This window comes from Diadema antillarum, unplaced genomic scaffold (genome assembly GCF_040938485.1).
Source record: "Diadema antillarum isolate AM-2024a unplaced genomic scaffold, OU_Dant_1.0 seq00001533_RagTag, whole genome shotgun sequence".
In the NCBI taxonomy this organism is placed as follows: Eukaryota; Metazoa; Echinodermata; class Echinoidea; order Diadematoida; family Diadematidae; genus Diadema; species Diadema antillarum.
In genome coordinates, this window is record NW_027272265.1 from 664,408 (window position 1) to 682,354 (window position 17,947).

The 17,947-nt window shown below is 38.9% G+C and overlaps 2 protein-coding genes and 1 non-coding gene across 3 annotated transcripts in view; 1 reads left to right on the forward strand and 2 right to left on the reverse strand.

Annotated features, from left to right (window-relative positions):
* The window catches only part of LOC139710428 (ciliogenesis-associated TTC17-interacting protein-like), a 58,683-nt gene extending 56,834 nt beyond the window's left edge, over window positions 1-1,849 (reverse strand). The window contains exon 1 of the mRNA XM_071622344.1: window positions 1,756-1,849. Within this exon, the coding sequence (XP_071478445.1) occupies window positions 1,756-1,823 (68 nt within the window). The 5' untranslated portion in view covers window positions 1,824-1,849. The remainder of the gene's footprint in view (window positions 1-1,755) is intronic.
* Window positions 1,850-2,516: 667 nt separating this feature from the next.
* On the forward strand, window positions 2,517-2,590 carry Trnat-agu (transfer RNA threonine (anticodon AGU)). Its single transcript has one exon. It is a non-coding gene; the product is annotated as a tRNA-Thr (tRNA).
* Window positions 2,591-8,697: 6,107 nt separating this feature from the next.
* Window positions 8,698-17,947, reverse strand: part of LOC139710446 (116 kDa U5 small nuclear ribonucleoprotein component-like) — a 28,153-nt gene continuing 18,903 nt past the window's right edge. Inside the window, exons 18-26 of the mRNA XM_071622360.1 lie at window positions 17,228-17,318; window positions 15,852-15,938; window positions 15,009-15,135; window positions 13,667-13,754; window positions 12,863-12,981; window positions 12,359-12,453; window positions 11,683-11,836; window positions 10,088-10,195; window positions 8,698-8,847 (exon numbers count right to left, since the gene is read on the reverse strand). Of these exons, the coding sequence (XP_071478461.1) occupies window positions 8,752-8,847; window positions 10,088-10,195; window positions 11,683-11,836; window positions 12,359-12,453; window positions 12,863-12,981; window positions 13,667-13,754; window positions 15,009-15,135; window positions 15,852-15,938; window positions 17,228-17,318 (965 nt within the window). The 3' untranslated portion in view covers window positions 8,698-8,751. The remainder of the gene's footprint in view (window positions 8,848-10,087; window positions 10,196-11,682; window positions 11,837-12,358; window positions 12,454-12,862; window positions 12,982-13,666; window positions 13,755-15,008; window positions 15,136-15,851; window positions 15,939-17,227; window positions 17,319-17,947) is intronic.

The window sequence follows — 17,947 nt, forward strand, 5'->3', positions numbered from 1 at the left end:
TAATTATACAAAATCATATCTACATCAATACTGTATCAAACTGCTTTATCACAGTGTGGATTTTGATAAATACATCACACTGAAAAATGTGCCGCACCATACCTTGCTGGCACAAGGTTGCATTGGGGGCACTGCGGTGCCCGTTGGTGTCCTAAATTTTTTCGAGTCGGTACTTGCAGTCAACCCCTGTACATTTAGTCACTGCATCGGCATGTACAGAGATTTTGTTTTACTGTTGTGCTTTTGAGGATACCCTCACACTCTCCTCCTCCTTCTTCTTCATCTTCTTCTTCTCCCAGTCTGGTACACTCTGCCTCTGGCGTATTATCGTACCTTGTGCTTGTCAAGTGCTGGGTGTACAGTGTGCAGGTAAAAATCTTCTACAATTTTGTTTGTGGCGCTAAAAATAAGATGAAAGCTCATCGGAGCTTTACAAGTTGCACTTTCTTCTCGAAATCTCCAAGAAGGTGCAGCTTATAAGCAAAAAATCTCACTACAGATAGGCGTATTTCTCAATTTTTAGCACCTTTTCGGCGACATTGATTCTTAACACGAGACTTAAGTTAACTCGCGTGTGCTTTGGAAAAGTTGCGCCGATTCTGCATTTTTTATGGCAAAATTTGGGATTTTAGATGGATTTTTTTGAGGTGACTAAGGCACTTTCCTGTTGTGAACGACAGTGCCAGAATGTGAAATGATGTGATTATATGCATGTGTCGTGACAATTGCTTATATTGATCCAATATAGATCCTAGACTAATTTGCTGGCTCGTGTAGTTGTGATTTGACTGAAAGATCGGTCTGTATCTGGCCGTCAGGGCTATGTTCCGCGGCGACTGCGCCTGGCTTCACGGAGAGTGATAACGTCAAAAAAATAAAAGACTCCTCCGGACAGACAGATCTTTCTGTCTTGGTTCTAACAGCTAGTAGCTTGTGATAAGTGACAAGTGTCCGGCTTCTGGAGGCTGGCAAAAGAAAACTGGGGGTTTTTACTCTAACGTTAGCACAGCAATGTAGTTAACTGGACATGGTCAAAAAGATGAACAGTGTGCCTAAATCTGTGTGGACCATAGTAACAATATTGTGCTGAGTTCTGCTGCTTGCAGCATGCAAGCAGCTGTTTTTAGTTCTACTCTAGCTCAGCACAATGTAATTAGTTAACTGGACATGGTAAAAAATGTGAGCGTTAGATGATGAATTTATACGCCAGTAAATCTGTGTCGGGTTCTAACGTTAGTCAGTGTGTAGAACATGAGATACTATTAGTTAAAGTAGACACAACAATAACAATTAACAATAACATTGTCACTGTCACTGATTGTGCCGAGTTCAGCTGCCTGCAGCATGCAAGCAGCTAATGTTAGCTGGTGCCAGTCAATAAAAATATTTCTAACAAGGTTAAAGTTGTTTGAGACCCTTCTCTCATCAGAAAATTAACAGAAAATTCATTCAAGCAGAATGAGTCGTTTTAAATAACATCGTGAGTTAGTGAATCTATATAGACTCTAGCTAGACTCTGGTAGGCCTACGCAGCGCAGTTTACAAATTATGTTAGTAACGTTACATCTCCTGTCACCGATGTTACACAATGACAATGTGGACAGTAAACATGGTAAATGACATATGGTATTATTAGAACTTATTAGAAGGCTGAAGCGAGAGGACTAAGAGCCACAGCCTTCTCCAAATCAAAACTTCAGCTAGGCCCTACTCCCTATTCTGAGCTCTCACTCTTCAGACGGGACGGTGACTTACCCACTCGCCTCCTGCTCCCCGGGCTGTTGCAGCCCGGACGGTCCATCCAGTGCGCCAAGCACATCCATCGTAAAATCAAGTGATCAGTGTCTCTTGGCGCTGGCAACTACAACTGCACTGTAACCTACGTCGGGTCCTTGTATACGTATTCGTAGAGCATGTGAATATAATACGTATTCAGACTCAGAGATTGCGTTCACAACCAGGGAAATGATCGTGAAAGGACAAAGATAACTTCTATATCAAACTACAATTTTCCAGATATTTCTGCACACAGCATAAGCCTACGGTAAGATCTTCACGCACAGGTTATATTAGATGATCAGCATACGAGGTACTGCTTTTTCCGATAATTTTGGCGATATATTACGTAATATGTTCCTGATATCGGTCACAATCTTACGTACGTGTCTATGAAGGTCTACGATAGCAAATATATCCGAATCGATACAGCACCACTTCCTATGTATCACTATGGCATCATGCAAATACAGGTGAACTATTTAGCATGGGGCTATCTGTATGCAAGTGCGAGACTGTAATTCAGTTTAAGATACGAATAATTTTCTTCACTCATCACCATTATCCTATATCAGCTGGGAATTGATGATTAAAGTGCATATTTGTACATATTAATGGCTACTAACGGCAATTTTCATGTCAGAAATTAGCATTACACCAAACCCTTCCTTACATGCAATGGAACGTTCCATACTGCAGAGGTAAGTATTTATCTTTACTATCTTCCGCATTGTTCGTGCGGCGCTGTGGCTTAGTTGGTTAAAGCGCCTGTCTAGTAAACAGGAGATCCCCGGTTCGAATCCGGGCAGTGCCTTGGGGTGGGTGCCCCCCTTTTGCTGCACTGTTACACTACTTTACTTTTATGGTCATCCCTTATCATAATACCGACTTGTATTTTGCGATTGGCTATGAATGTGAACATGAACAGTTAGGTGTGGACTAGCGTGTTGTGGTGTTTCAAGCCCAACATTTTGTTGGTGATGTGAAGACATCCGGAGCCTGTTGCATAGAAGTTGAGATCAAAGAGAAGTCAGAAAAGAAAAGTCCCTGAATACTCAATTCTGATTGGCTATTACCTAGTGACTAACATTTGATTTTCTGACTTAAGAACACAAATTGATTACATCTTTCTATGCCACATATCCCTGGTTAAAAAAAGGGTGACATTTGTCCACAGCTTGAAACATACTACCCCAACACCCTAAAGCAGATATGTATCCTGTAATTAATATGCTCATTGTCAATTTGTGTTCAGATTTTTGATGTTGAATCCATGACTCTAGATCTCTATAATAGTCTCTTTAGCCAAGAGTGCTCTCCCTTGATTCTCCCACATAAATTCCATGAAACAGGGACCTACTGTGTTTACTCAATTCATTTGCTGAATTGTTGTTTGATGATGAGATTGCATGCATTGATCTTTGCCCTTAACCTAATCTCCTGAGCTTATCTAATTTCTGACAAAGGATACCGGTAATCTTAAAAAGAAAAAAAAATCTTTAAGAAAATTCACCTAAATGACCGTTCAGTTGAGTGATACCATTATATTATATACAAAGTCTATCATAATATGTATATATATTATACGGTATGTCCCCCAAAAAAATTACAATCAAATTTTTGCATTGATAACAGCCAATATGATTAAACTGTCTAAATGCTACTTCAGGGTATCAAAATATAAGATCTTAGCTCTATTTTGCAGAAAACCCCATAGCAGTCACAGAGAAATGTGAAAAGTTGTAAAGCATGTCATGAGTCTAATTCTTCCAAGTTTAGCACTTTGATGCTTTTGTGTGTGAATACAATATAGACAGAACTTGGAGGGAAGAGATTCTTGACATCCTCTACAAAATTCCTCATTTCTCTTTGACCACTGAAGCAAATCGAATGGGGTTTTCTGTAAGATATGGACAATGAGTTATAGTTTCATATCCTGAATTTATATTTGGATTGATTCCCTATTTTTAAAGATATCATTGCGGAGGGTCCCGTTGTAATTTTTTTTTGGGGGACATAAGGTATAATACCGGTATATATCCTGTAGAGGGTGCACTAACTTAAGTTCACACTGTTTTATTCCCAAACACTCGATTGCTTGTTGCTCTCACAAACAATACACTTGAAGAATAAGTACCCAGTCGATTAGATCAAAATACCTAGAATGGTTCTCCCTTGTGTGAAACTCCAAGAGATTTATACCCCATTATACATATAACACACAGGTCTGAGTGCATCAGTCGTAATTGCTTGCATAAAGGTAACATGGAATGCTTACAACCTACAAGTGGGTGTAGGTTAAATTCCAGAGCTACCTCATGTTCACTAATAATCCTACTGATGCATGAAAAGAAATGCGCATTATCTGTTTTATGGAACAGTGGACATTTTTTCTTTGCCAGAAATCCAGTTTTTTTTATCATGATGGTGGATGGCAAATTTACAGGATGCATTTCCTTTTTGCTTGCCATAGATGAAAACCATGCATCCAGTAATTACCGGATACATGGCAAATTTACTGGATGCATGGTTTGCTAGCCCATAGGCGTCTCTTACTGAGTGCACAAGCGCTTGCTCAGTGCGCAACCCTTCGTTACAAGTGCAGGAACTCTTGCTATAAGTGCGCCATAACAGTAAAAATTAACACACAGCTCTTGACCAATGAGATCGCAGAATTTTTACTACCCGTTCTATAAAATGGGTTGACAACATCAAATTACAAAAGTAGCCCAACAAGCCATTCACACTCTGACCCCCTGCATTTGATCACTCTACCATCATACATTCCACTGACCACATCCATTCCAAATACAATGTATACCACCAGAAGACTAAACCTCAGACAAAAAATTCAAAAGAATGTTGTATTTGTTGAAATTCAAAAAGAATGATTTATTTACAGCAATGTGATTTTTTTTTTTCTGAGCTCTGCGGCTCTGTATTTTTTTGTACATCAGTTTCTCAAGGAGATGTATGTACACAGCAGACAATACATAAAAGAATGTGCTAATGCAACACAATTCCATGATACAAGGGTCTACACAGTGGGTCATGCTGATGTGAAACTTTTACATATTCTGCAAAAGGTTTTTGTCCTTGCTTTTCACATCATAAAAAACTTCCACATCCTAATGAAGGACAATTTGAGTAGCAGACTCAGCAGATACACATGACAAAAGTGGTATAGCTGTTCTCATGGGTTGCAAAGGCATGTTGTAACAAGGAGTTTATCCTTCACCATTACTACTTATACTTCACATTTTGAAAATACATTTGAAAAATTCGATGGCTGTATTGATGAACAAAATGAAAAAAAAAAACAACACAGACACACACCAAAGATACTACACAAAATTTCTTATCATCATGATTTTAAACCATTCTTTGAACTACATTGGGCTTCAAATTTCAGTAGAAAAAGCTTTCTTTTTTGTTTCAAAAGCATACCTTCTTTTATGGATTGGTTGTAAAAATATAACAAGAGACCCGCGGGTCTAGCGCTCACCTGAGTATCGCAAGTTCACCTTTCACGCAGTCACTAATCTAAATTATTCACAGCTCTACCAAAATTTGACCAGGCATTCTGAAGTAGAAGATGAAAATGTACAATAAGGGCCCAAATTGTTAAAGATTCCTTAATTTGGGGAATTGGGGGCCCCCTGGGGCCCTCTGGGTGGGGCATGGTGCCCATTTTGATAAATTGAGATCCTGACCCCCTAAGGATGCTACCTGCCAAGTTTGACGAAAATCTATCATGAGGTTTTCAGGAAGAAGATGACAATGTACGATTCAGGCCCCCATTTGGACCTTCCTAACCAACCCCCCCCCCCCCCCCCCCCCCCTGCCCCCAAGAGGGGCACCCCTGGATCTCCTATGAACAAACTCGAAACTACAGTCATTAATGTACTCACTCATAGTATTATCTTAGCTGTATAACTTCTGATTCTAGAGAAAATTTTTAACGATTCCTTCATTTGGGGAATTGGGGCCCCCCTGGGGGCCCCCTGGGTGGGACATGGTGCCCATTTTAACAAATTGAGATCCTAACCCCTTAGGGATGCTACCTGCCAAGTTTGGTGAAAATGGGTCATGGGGTTCTAAAAAAGAAGATAAAAATGTACAATTTAGGCCCCATTAGGACCCCTCCTCACCTCCCTCCCCTGGGTCCCAAGGGGGGCACCCCTGATTCTGCCATGAACAAACTTGAAACTGCAGTCATCAATGTACTAACTCATAGTATTAACTTAGCTCCATCACTTCTGGTTCTAGAGAAGAAGATTTTTAAAGATTCCTTAATTTTGGGGGATTTGGGCCCCCTGGGGGTCCCCTGGGGGCCCCCTGGGTGGGGCAAGGTGCCCATTTTAACAAATTGAGTTCCTAACCCCCTAGGGATGCTACCTGCCAAGTTTGGTGAAAATGGGTCATGGGGTTCTCAAGAAGAAGATGAAAATGTACAATTTAGGCCCCATTAGAACCCCTCCCCACCCCCCTCCCCTGGGTCCCAAGGGGGGCATCCCTGATTCTGCCATGAACAAACTTGAAACTACAGTCATCAATGAACTAACTCATAGTATTAACTTAGCTCTATCACTTCTGGTTCTAGAGAAGAAGATTTTTAAAGATTCCTTAATTTTGGGGGGTTTGGGCCCCCCTGGGGGCCCCCTGGGTGGGTCATGGTGCCCATTTTAACAAATTGAGTTCCTAACCCCCTAGGGATGCTACCTGCCAAGTTTGATGAAAATCGGTCTTGGGGTTTTCAAGAAGAAGATGAAAATGTAAAAAGTTTACGCACGACACACGACGGACGACGGACGACGGACGACGGACGACGGACGACGGACGACGCACGACGCACGACGCACGACGCACGACGCACGACGGACGCCGGACGAAGGGCGATCGCAATAGCTCACTTGAGCCTTTGGCTCAGGTGAGCTAAAAAGAACTAATAGCAAAAATACTACAAAGCATACAAATTGGCAGGTTTATAACTGAAGGCTCCTCTGCTGTGAAATCGTCCTACAAGACACTGGCATCCGATACTTCCTATGCACAATGATAAAGAGGAACCTCATTATAATTAGCTGCTTGGGACCGCTGAAATTTGATGGTTCTATCAAGTATCTCATTATATCAGGGATGATGAACAATAGAATAAAAAAGAAATGGCACATGCAAAATAATCTCTTTATATTAGGCATCTTGCTATATCTGACCTTTTTATAACATGGTTCCATTGTGCATGACACAGAACACAGACATTTTGGACCATTTCTTTACAGAACAAATCCACCCCCAAGATGAATAAACTTCAAAAGAAAGAGAAAAATATTCCCTAGAGAATGATACAAAAATGGCAAAAATCGGATAAAAAATATTGAGGAAGATATGACATTTTGAAATATCTCATTCTTGGTGAAAACATATCTTGACTATCAAGTAAGCAAGTTGATGATATTCATACCCTCACAACTTTTCATGTATGTTATTTATGATATCAAAATTGTTACTTTTTAGCTAATACAAGCAAAAGCATGTTCCTATACCAAGATATATCAGAGTACATTTGTTCTTTTTTATTTTGGGTGGTTTTAAGACAAGTTTCAAGACAAAGACAGCTGAAATATGAGGTTTTTGTCATTTCTGTAAATGAAATGAATAAGAAATTGTGAGAGCATAACATCATCAACTTGCTGATTTGAATATTCATAAGGACTGGACAAGAAATGTTTTCCTAAAAAATGTGAAATTTCAAAATGTCATATCTTCCTTATTGCTTATCCAATTTTTGTTATTTTTGTATCTTTCTGTAGGGAATATTTTTTTTTCTTTCTTTTAGAGTTTATTTATTTTGGGGTGGATTTCCTCTTTAACAGGGTGGCAACCATTTGTTAGATGTAATCCTTGCATTTACTACAGCAACACACTTGAAACTGGTCTTGCTACTGTTCCACTTATTCCAGGCTGATGCTACAGTAACAGCAATTATGTCAGCATGCCATGATTTTAAACCTATCTCATAATGCAGATCTTTGGTTTAAGCCATTATGAGCGGGATTGAAATGTATCATGCTCAACATTTTACATTTGGAATGTTATTCAACACCACTGACATGGAATAAAACAAATTCATCTAACATTTCAGACAAAATTTACACTCAAGGCCAGTTTGTGATTCACAAGACAATGCTCAAAAATTTTTCATTTATTGCAGGCAGAGCAAACTAAAGGTCAAATTCTAATTTCTGTCAGGACTCAAAGACACCAAAGCCCTCCTTCACAGCACATGAAGGACTACCACAAATTGAGGCATATCTCAAGTAGGACATTCTGGGAGCAGGAAATACATCTCAAACAATTACCATTAACACAAATCAAGATTTCATCCAAAGATAACTGAAGAATTCAGTTCAGACATATAAAATTCTGCATAATTTGTGAAATAAACGGCCTTGAACACAGAATTTTGGCAATGCACATTCCATAGCATATATATATATATATATATATATATATATATATATATAATTTTTTTTTTTTCTGGTACAGTCTCTGGGGACCTACATTAACGGTTCTGAGCACCCTGGGTCATTAGCTGGGAAGAGTTTTGAGCTATTTGACAACATGTGACCTTGTAATGTAATCTGTCATGATAAAAGACACTCCATGTGATGGAGATTAATATTCCTGAGCCCGCTATTATCTCAAAGTATTTCACACAATGGCCTTAAAAAAACTCCTCAACTTTGCGTGTGGTTTGCATCCATCTCAATGGGCGTAACACAGAAGAATCAAGAAAAAGCATCTCTCGTAGGATTGAAGAACCCTCAAGCTAGTCCACGGGAGAAAATGACATCACAATCCCACTGTGTTCCATAAAGAAGTAGATTTCTGTCGTTGATTTTGCTTTGTCTGCTTTGTTTATAGAGTCCATAGGCCTTCTGAGAAGTTCGGCAGAAGCGTGGCCGTACCCTCCTACATTGGGTAATTGAGCATGACGTCTTGGCGGGCCAGCTCCAGCAACATAGGATCGTCGAAAAACTTGTTGATGCTGACATCTTCACTGAGACCCTGAACAGACAGGTAAAGGAATTCAGACGATGATAAATAATGATAATAACATGATGATGCAACAAGTAGTAGCAGTAGTAGTAATTGTAGTAGTAGTAGCAACAGCAGCAGTAGTAGTAGTAGTAGTAGTAGTAGTAATAGTGGTAGTAGTAGTAGTAGTAGTAGTAGTAATAGTGGTAGTAGTAGTAGTAGTAGTAGTAGTAGTAGTAATAGTGGTAGTAGTAGTAGTAGTAGTAGTGGTAGTAGTAGTAGTAGTAGTAGTAATAGTAGTAGTAGTAGTAGTAGTAGTAGTAGTAGTAGCAGTAGTAGTAGTAGTAGTAGCAGTAGTAGTAGTAGTAGCAGTAGTAGTAGTAGTAGTAGTAGTGGTGGTGAAAGTAATAGAAGTAGTGACAGCAGCAATAAAAACAAGAGTACCAATAATAAGTGTACGTCTACATCTCGCAATTAATACACTACTGTAAAACCAGAAATGTTTGCAGGCATCATAATTTTGCAAATTTTGGGAGAGTCAAGATTTGCAAAATTAAAATGCATGTGAAAGTTCTTGTCTTTACTACATGCATTGAATGCTAGTGAAAATTCACAATGATTTCATGCCGCGAAAATGGCCATTCGCTCCAATTCGCGAAAATTACATGCCACAAAGATATCTTGCTTTATAGAAATTCAAACTCTTGCTTAAATGTTTGCATACATAAAAGTGAAAATCCACCATATCAATCTTTCACATCAAATCATGACCCAATCTCAATCACACTATCCATTCACAAACCAACAAATTCACTTTTAAATCAATGCATCCATGAATGATGCAAGCAGTGGAATACTGTAGAACCATACATTTTCATGAAACTTTCATGAATTTTGCGAGGAGCCAAGATTCACAAAATCAAAGTGCAAAGGTCTTTTCTACACTATGCACTGAATAGTGAAAATTTGACGACTTGAAAAAGGCCATCAGCTCTAATGCATGAAAATTTCATTCCGTGAATATTTCAGGGTTTACAGCAGTGTGCCAATCAATTAAGAAACTAAACCAAACTAAATTTGTGTCAATCACACACTCTTTAAGGTATGTAATTGATAACTGATATCTATCAACCAATTAGCAACCTAATCAATGAATTGATTAAGTCTTTAATGATAAAAGTGATAGACAAAGTTTTTTTTCCCCCCTCCAAAAGCCATTGGTTTGCCACTTCAACAAACACAAAAACAAAGTGGGAAGAGACAAACATACCTTTCGTCGCCTAGTCTTGATCATAAACTCCCTGGCGAGGTGAGTGGCAGGCTGGGGCTCAAGGGGTCTGATGATGATACTCTTGTCGAGTGGATCACCAGGCACGATCTTTGGGACACATACAAAAAATATAAGATAAAATAAGGTAAAATAAAAAATTCATATCAAATTCTCACATGGAACAGATCTTGTCCTTACACATTTTAAGACAAGAAAAGTTTCATATTACACACTATTTTTGGCTTTGTTCTCTACATGTTTGTAGAATAGATTACAATTTGATAATATATCAAAAAAAAAATATTGTACAGTGCACTCCCATTATAACGAACATGGTTGTAACAAATTTCCGGTTACGAGGAAATAAAAATCCAGGTCGCAAAATTATCGGCTCCGTGTTTGTTATTGTTTATTTGTTCAGTTACAACAAAATTTCGATACAACGAAAGGAAACTGCCGGTCCCAAGGACTTCTTTATATCAGGAGTCCACTGTATCAGTTTGACTTGACTACCATTATCTACTTAGTTCTTGATTATCAGGAGCTGAAGCTCTGGCACTCCTCTGGAGGATGATGTCACACACTCGTGACTTGTCAGACAACTCATCCCACTAAAAGCTGTTGGATGATAGACATTGCACTGCTACAAAAAGATGACTTTGATAATCCAACATGAACTTATCATAGACGATTCATAGCATTTATGCAGAAAAAAAGGAGGCTGAAAACTGCTTATCCGAAAGTGGTGAGCCAATAGAGTATAATGGAGTCAAGAGCGGCCTGAGCTTTTGATCCCAGCAGGGTCTTTTCATTTTTCAACATCTTTGTACACCAGGTTTAGGACTCACTGCTTATTAACCCCCCCCCCCCCCCCATGCTGTTATTTGGCTTCTTTCCTATTCTTCACCCTTGTGTTGTTTCTTGCCTTGTTTGATGTTGCCTCCCTATTCATCTTTATCCTTCTTAGGTTGCCCCCATGATCCTTAGATTATCTTTGGCCCACCTCTGCCTTTTGTCTGTTCACCCCCTGCTTTAATCCCCCTTCCTTTGGCTCCCTGCATTTTGACTTCTAACCCACCCCTTTTGTTTTCCTTATGCTATGTCCCTAGCCCTCCTCAGACTGTGCCTGTTGTGGGTAGTCCATTATGTCATCGCTGTCACTACATGTTTGTCATTTTGCCTCTGACAAAGATTTTGCTGGGCTTGAAAGCTCAGGCCCCTCTTGACTTTATAGCATTTATGACACAGGGTGAACTTAAAAACTAAGATAGACAAAATGTCGGCCTTAAAGAGAACAATCTTCATCTCAATCCAGGTCTTATTATTGCTTGACAACAACACATGCACATTCACACAGGAATAGCATCTTGAATATATAAAGCACAGGCACTATTAAGGGAGGAAGGGGGGATTTACTGGTAATGCTCTTTGCTTTCACACAGTCTTTCGCTAACTATAACAAATCTATTAGCCTTTGATCCCCCAGGAGAGACTCACTACTACAGGAGCACCCCTCTTTACAGCATCACCAAACAGAAACAAATGATCAACAAGATGGGTGGGTATGTTGCCATGACAACCGACTGCATCCCTACCTGCCAGTGGTGGAAGACGGAGAGGCAGAAAGCCTGGCCCTGGGTGTGGGTCCTCAAGTCTGTCTCAAAGCCGAAGGAGTCAATGGCGGGGATGAAGGCCTTGATGGTGTACAGCGGCGACCCTGGCACAGGTGCATCCTGGGTAACGTGACCTCTGCATAAGGAAAAAGTTAAAAAGAGACAAACAATGGAAACCATTAATCTTCTTAACATCACACACATCATCAAGTATATGGAAATTATAAACAGCAAATCTCTTCAGGACATCTACATGAGAAATTATCAAAATGCAAAGAAAAAGGAGAACACACTTAAATTGAGGCATAATTTTTTTTTCTTTTTTTTTTTTTTCATTGGCATTTCACAGAAACAAACAAACAAAAACTCTGCAAAGAATAGTTTCAGATAATAATGAACTGGTGAACTTATTGCATGAAAAGCCTGGCAAGGCTAGCAAGGCTAGCAAGAAGCAGAATCGACTGAACTTATTGAATGCATGATTCTAGCTGACTAACGGGGGGTTATTTTTTTCATAGGTTGTTATTTACTACTTGCCATTCAAACTTAATCTTTGTATACACCATAGCTCAGAACAACTCTGTCTTCCAAAGACCAATTTCCCATTCCTTTATAAATTTTACAATAAATATTTTGGTAGATAAACGTAATTGGCTACCTTCTCCTGGCGAGTACTGTGTAGACAGCTGAGACGCAGTCGGCTGGGGCCTGCACCTCCACAAAGTTGTAGGGCTCCATCAGTCGAGGGGTGGCCTGCATCGCATCATATGGAAAACATTTGAGATATAAATATAATAAATGGCTGCCTGCTTCATCAACATGTAAATCTGTTCCTAGCGTCTTAAAGCTTCACAACCACAATCATGGCTTCAACCAACCATTATATTTGATTGGCTAGTTGTTGTGAGGTATCTCTCTTCAATCAACCTCAGTCTTCTGTATCATCTTTTGTCTTACAGCTGAATACAGTTTAGAGAAAGCTGAGCCAGCACTGTGTAGGCTTTGGAAATGTGTGTGACAATATTCTTTTGTAAAAACCTTAGTCCCATTCATTCAATTTCTGGTGCACAATTGTCTTCACACTCGACTAATCTATACAGTCCCACCTATTCGTTTTGTTGTAAGTCAAAGGCTTCCTTGGAGTATTCGTCACGATCCTTACCATAAGGAATGCTGAATAGGCCACCCTCCTGGCCGTGGGGATCACCTGACCACCTCCTCTGTGGATTGGCTCGTTGGCGATCACTGCATCCAGAATCTTGAACTTCACATTTCTGATTGCTGCAGGTAACAGGTAAAAAAAAATAAAATAAATGTAGCAAAGCTGAGTTTCGATATATTATTGGCATCTACTGATCTTTGAATATTGGAATGCCTTGCTGTAACCCTCATTTGTAATCTATTTCTGTAGCTATGGCTACGGAAGAGTTCTAAACTTAAGTTTCATTCATTACGGCCTTACCATGTAAGCAATACCAAGGCCTTGTGCATTTGAATATTATGTGTAGGACCATTTCCACTGAAGATTTAATGTCATCTGGGGGGTGTTTCATCAACGTATGTTGGCGCTGACAAGTTGTCATCACTGACAATCACCTTAGTAACAGTCAGTGAACAGCGTATCTCAGCCAATAAAAACCAAGGATTTTGCTGAAATTGTCAGCGCTGACAAACGTTGATGAAACACCCCCCTGAATATAAACTAATCTGGCTATTTTATGACCCCCCTCAACTTACCATGTCCATGGTAGTATGAGAATATTCCCTGGCCATCAGTTCTCATGTGGTTGGATTAAGCCTCTCTAAAGAACTTGACTGCTGCACATTGCTCATCAATGCATTGCTGCATTTCTCGTCAAAAACTCTCATTTGACTCTTAATTCCTTGCATGTGAAATTACATTGGTGAACGCTACAAGTATTCAGCAGAATGTACTCATAAGTGACCTTCATATATTTTGACTTACGCTCATCACAGAGTGGCCCCTCCCTGGTACCCCACTGGAATCCCTGGACGATGCTATCCTTCACTGATGTCAGAAGGTCCTTGTCGACCTGTTCGGAAGCAAAGAGCCATATGTGGCTGTGACATCTCAGGGAATCATCTCATATGTTATGAATATTCAACAGCCATGTATGACCAAAACTGCACATCTACATCTGTGTATGATTGGTCACATCTTTGTTTTGTGATGCAAATGGAATGGTTTGGATCAGGGGACAAAACTAAGAAACTCCTGTAGAGTGCCATTTCACATCGTGTTCAACCTGACTATGATAAACAAATTAAAATCAGATGAACCAAATGATGAATATTTCATAAGCATTGAACTTCAGATAAAAATGTCATGAAATTTCACATTTTTATGCATTTTTAACAAAATAGCGATGTCAGTAGCAATCAAACATGGAAATTAACTGCAATGATGTCAGCAACTCACAACTCTCAAACATGTTTGATAACAAAAATATCATAATAACCACGGTTTTGGTTGATAATTAAGCAACAGTGGCCCTTTCCCCTCAAAGGTTAGCATTGCTAAGTTATTGTATTACAACAAAAAGCTTCTACATAGAGAAATGATTTTCTTATAGATTTCATGTCAAGAAAAAGATATCAAGTAAAGACTTCTATGCATGTCAATATGTGAAACTACGAAACTATCATCTTATCTGACTTGCTCAAGTGGTTGCTACTGAAATCATTTCATAAAATGATCTGAGACTTAAAAACACCATAGCTTTTTTATTTTCAGTCTTTGTTTGCTTTGATACTTTTGCACTATATCATTCAAGGGGTTGTCAGTCAGCAATGTTAATGGTCACATGCTATTTGTTCGCTTGTCCATACTAAAGGAATCAGGTGTATAATTATATTTATGCAAAGATCATAGGAAACAACAAATAATTTACTGTTGGTTTTGCAAATATAACGCGGTGGGTAGAAAACCAAGATCGATTTACTGTATACGCCAAATATTTCGTGAGGTTTTTATTTTCGTGAATTTCACGAGTCAGGTGCTATTCATGAAATTCAAGACACACAAAAATATTGACTCTACTCCCGATATGAATGTGACATATGTGTATAATTTCATCGTTCAGTACAGGACTCCACGATCTCGAATTTAACAGCTCACGAAATCATTGGGAAGTCCCAATTCGCAAAAAATTTAGACTCACTAAATATATGGCATATACAGCACCTAATCAAAGAACCATAATATCCGACGACCAATTCCCTTAAAATCTATATGAGTGTGGTGCAGAATTGTAATTTGACCAACACAGAGCAACACGCTTCCTTACCTCAGAGGGAAGGGTGTCGTCAACCAGAATGTTGGGGCCCGTCGCGTCGGGCCCAAAGGCCCAGATGGACCTAGCGGCCAGCAGATCCCAGTCATACTTGGTCTGGAAGAACTCTCCGAGGCGTTTCCTGAACAAAATGACACATCAAAGACAAAACAGGGCATGAACATCCTGAGTTAAATCGGTGAGATTTCAAGCCGATCCAAATGTAAGCTCACCTTTTGCCTCATGTAAATGATAACAGGCATACATCAATTATTTTAAGGCTCAAAAGATGCAGGAAGGAAGATGAATTAACAACACAATTTGACAAAAAATAACCAGTAAACTATGATATCTTGTATCCTAAAAAAAGAAAGAAGAAATTTAATAAGTGTTATTATTTGTGTATCAAAGAAACAAATTAATGAACACATATGGAATAGCACAGACAGCAGAAGTAGTCATGGCAAATAAAGTCACTGTCACAAAAATATGTCATTCTAAATACTTAATTGCATACATTTCCATCAATTCCTGATGTCGTTGTCTAGCAATATTACAACAGATTAATTCAATGCTCAGCTGCAAACTATTTTCAAGAAAGAGTGAAAACAGAAGTATAATAGCGTGGACTAGCATTATCATCATCGCACAGTTTACCCTCCCTCTCCCCCCCCCCCCAAAAAAAAAGAAGTTAAGCAAAGTGCACAGAAGGAGCCATCACAATGTATAAGCTCAACATATGAAACAAAATAAATGGGACTCTTACCAAGGAAGCACACATGACATACATAAAATTAATATCACAGCCTGACAGACAGAGCTGCCCTGAGAAATCAGCATGCAGAGAGCCATGCGTACCTGTTCCATGTGATCTGAACAACCTCGTTCTCAATGTCCTCGGCCAGATTTTTTTCCAGCGGCTCTGCAATCATGGTCAGTTTGTTCCTGGAGTGAAGAGGGACGGAAATCAGTCAAGAAGAGCTTCTCAAATATTTAACCCTTCCTACATATCAACTTCGATTTATATCAGGTTGACTATCACTTACGAGTTCCACAATTCATGTGCTGTGTCCTGATTGCAACCATCATTACCATCATGAAGTTTTCAATTTAACTTGCATGTAAAAACATAAATGGCTGCTCCTGTCTTGGAAGAATGAAAGAACAGCTTGTGTGAGGATATTTGTATGTCTTCAGTGACAAGAGAGACAAGACAAATATTAAGAACATGGAAATATTTATCAAAAAAAAAGTTAAACTTGGGACATTCTATAAACAGGTAATGACTTAAAGGACAAGTTCACCTTCATAAACATAAGGATTGAGAGAATGCAACAATATTAGTAGAACACATCAGTGAAAGTTTGAGGAAAATTGGACAATCGATGCAAAAGTTATGAATTTTTAAAATTTTTGTGTTGGAACCGCTGGATGAGGAGACTACTACAGCTTGTGAGTCATATGCGTACAACAGTATAAAGAAAATGTAAAAGAAAATTCAACATATTTTAACTTTTTTCGCATAATAAAAGAGCTCTTGACTTGCCTCTTTCTAAAGGCAGGGGGAATAATATTGCCCATAACATTTGTCGGTAACGAGTCAGGGGAATGTGTACTTTTTTCAAAAGATGGAATTTTGTGAAATTCTCTTTATATTTTCCTTATATTGTTGTACGCAAGTTATTCATACACTGCAGTAGTCTTCTCATCCAGCGGTTGCTGCACAAAAATTTTAAAAATTCATAACTTTTGAACGGATTGTCTGATTTTCCTCAAACTTTCAATGATGTGTTCTACTAATATTGCTACATTCTCTCAATCTTTATGTTTATAAAGGTGAACTTGTCCTTTAAAAGCAAGTCAGATCAGCGAGACATCAACCACAATGGTTATCTCAAAGTCCTAGTAGGTCACCTTGAACGATAGACTACAAAACATTTAAGATGGTAATTTCTTTCTCCAGTCATAAGTGTTAGTAACTCTCAAAATGCTAAAATCCAAGGTCACTCCTAAATATCAAATCAATATTGCTGACAGTTCTCTTGTTGTTCTTCAGAATAGAAAGTTGTGCTCCTTATCAAACATTACTTACATCCATTCAATCACTGCAAACAACCACCCTTTCCCTCAAATGCTAGGCACACCAAGAATCTATGCAAGTCCCCCACATGCTAATAACTTCAATTGAATACACCATTTATGTGAGAGATTATAGAATCTGTTAAAGAGCTCACTTCTTATTGGGCGTCTCAGCAAAACATTTCAGCGACGATGTCTCCACCACAGTCTCGCAGAAAGACACCACAGGATCAGCAACTTTGATATCTGAGAGTAGATCAAACCAAGTTTAGAACAATTACACTTGAGCATCTGGCACCTCACTGTCACTTATAAATCAAAATAAAAACTAAAACAACAAGGAAAAGTAGAAATTACGCGGTGCGTAATATATGTCCCCGCCGGAAGTAGTATTTTGTAGCAAAATGTACAATACAGGTAAAAAATCAAGGTCAAAGGTCAAAATTCTGTGTAGAAGTTTTGAAGCCCTCACCTAGTGCCATCACATAAAGCAAACGGAATCAAAATCAGGTTAGAAATGGCGAAGGAGAAGCATTTTGTAGCCATGCAATGTTCAATATAGGTAAAAAATCAAGGTCAAAGGTTAAAGAAGTCAAAGGTCAAAATTCTGTGTAGAAATTTTGAAGCCCTCACCTAGTGCCATCACATAAAGCAAACGGAATCGAAATCGGGTTAGAAATGGCGAAGGAGTAGCATTTTGTAGCAAAATGTACAATACAGGTAAAAAAATCAAGGTCAAAGGTCAAAGAAGTCAAAGGTCAAAATTCTGTGTACAAGTTTTGAAGCCCTCACCTAGTGCCATCACATAAAGCAAACGGAATCGAAATCGGGTTAGAAATGGCGAAGGAGTAGCATTTTGTAGCCATGCAATGTAC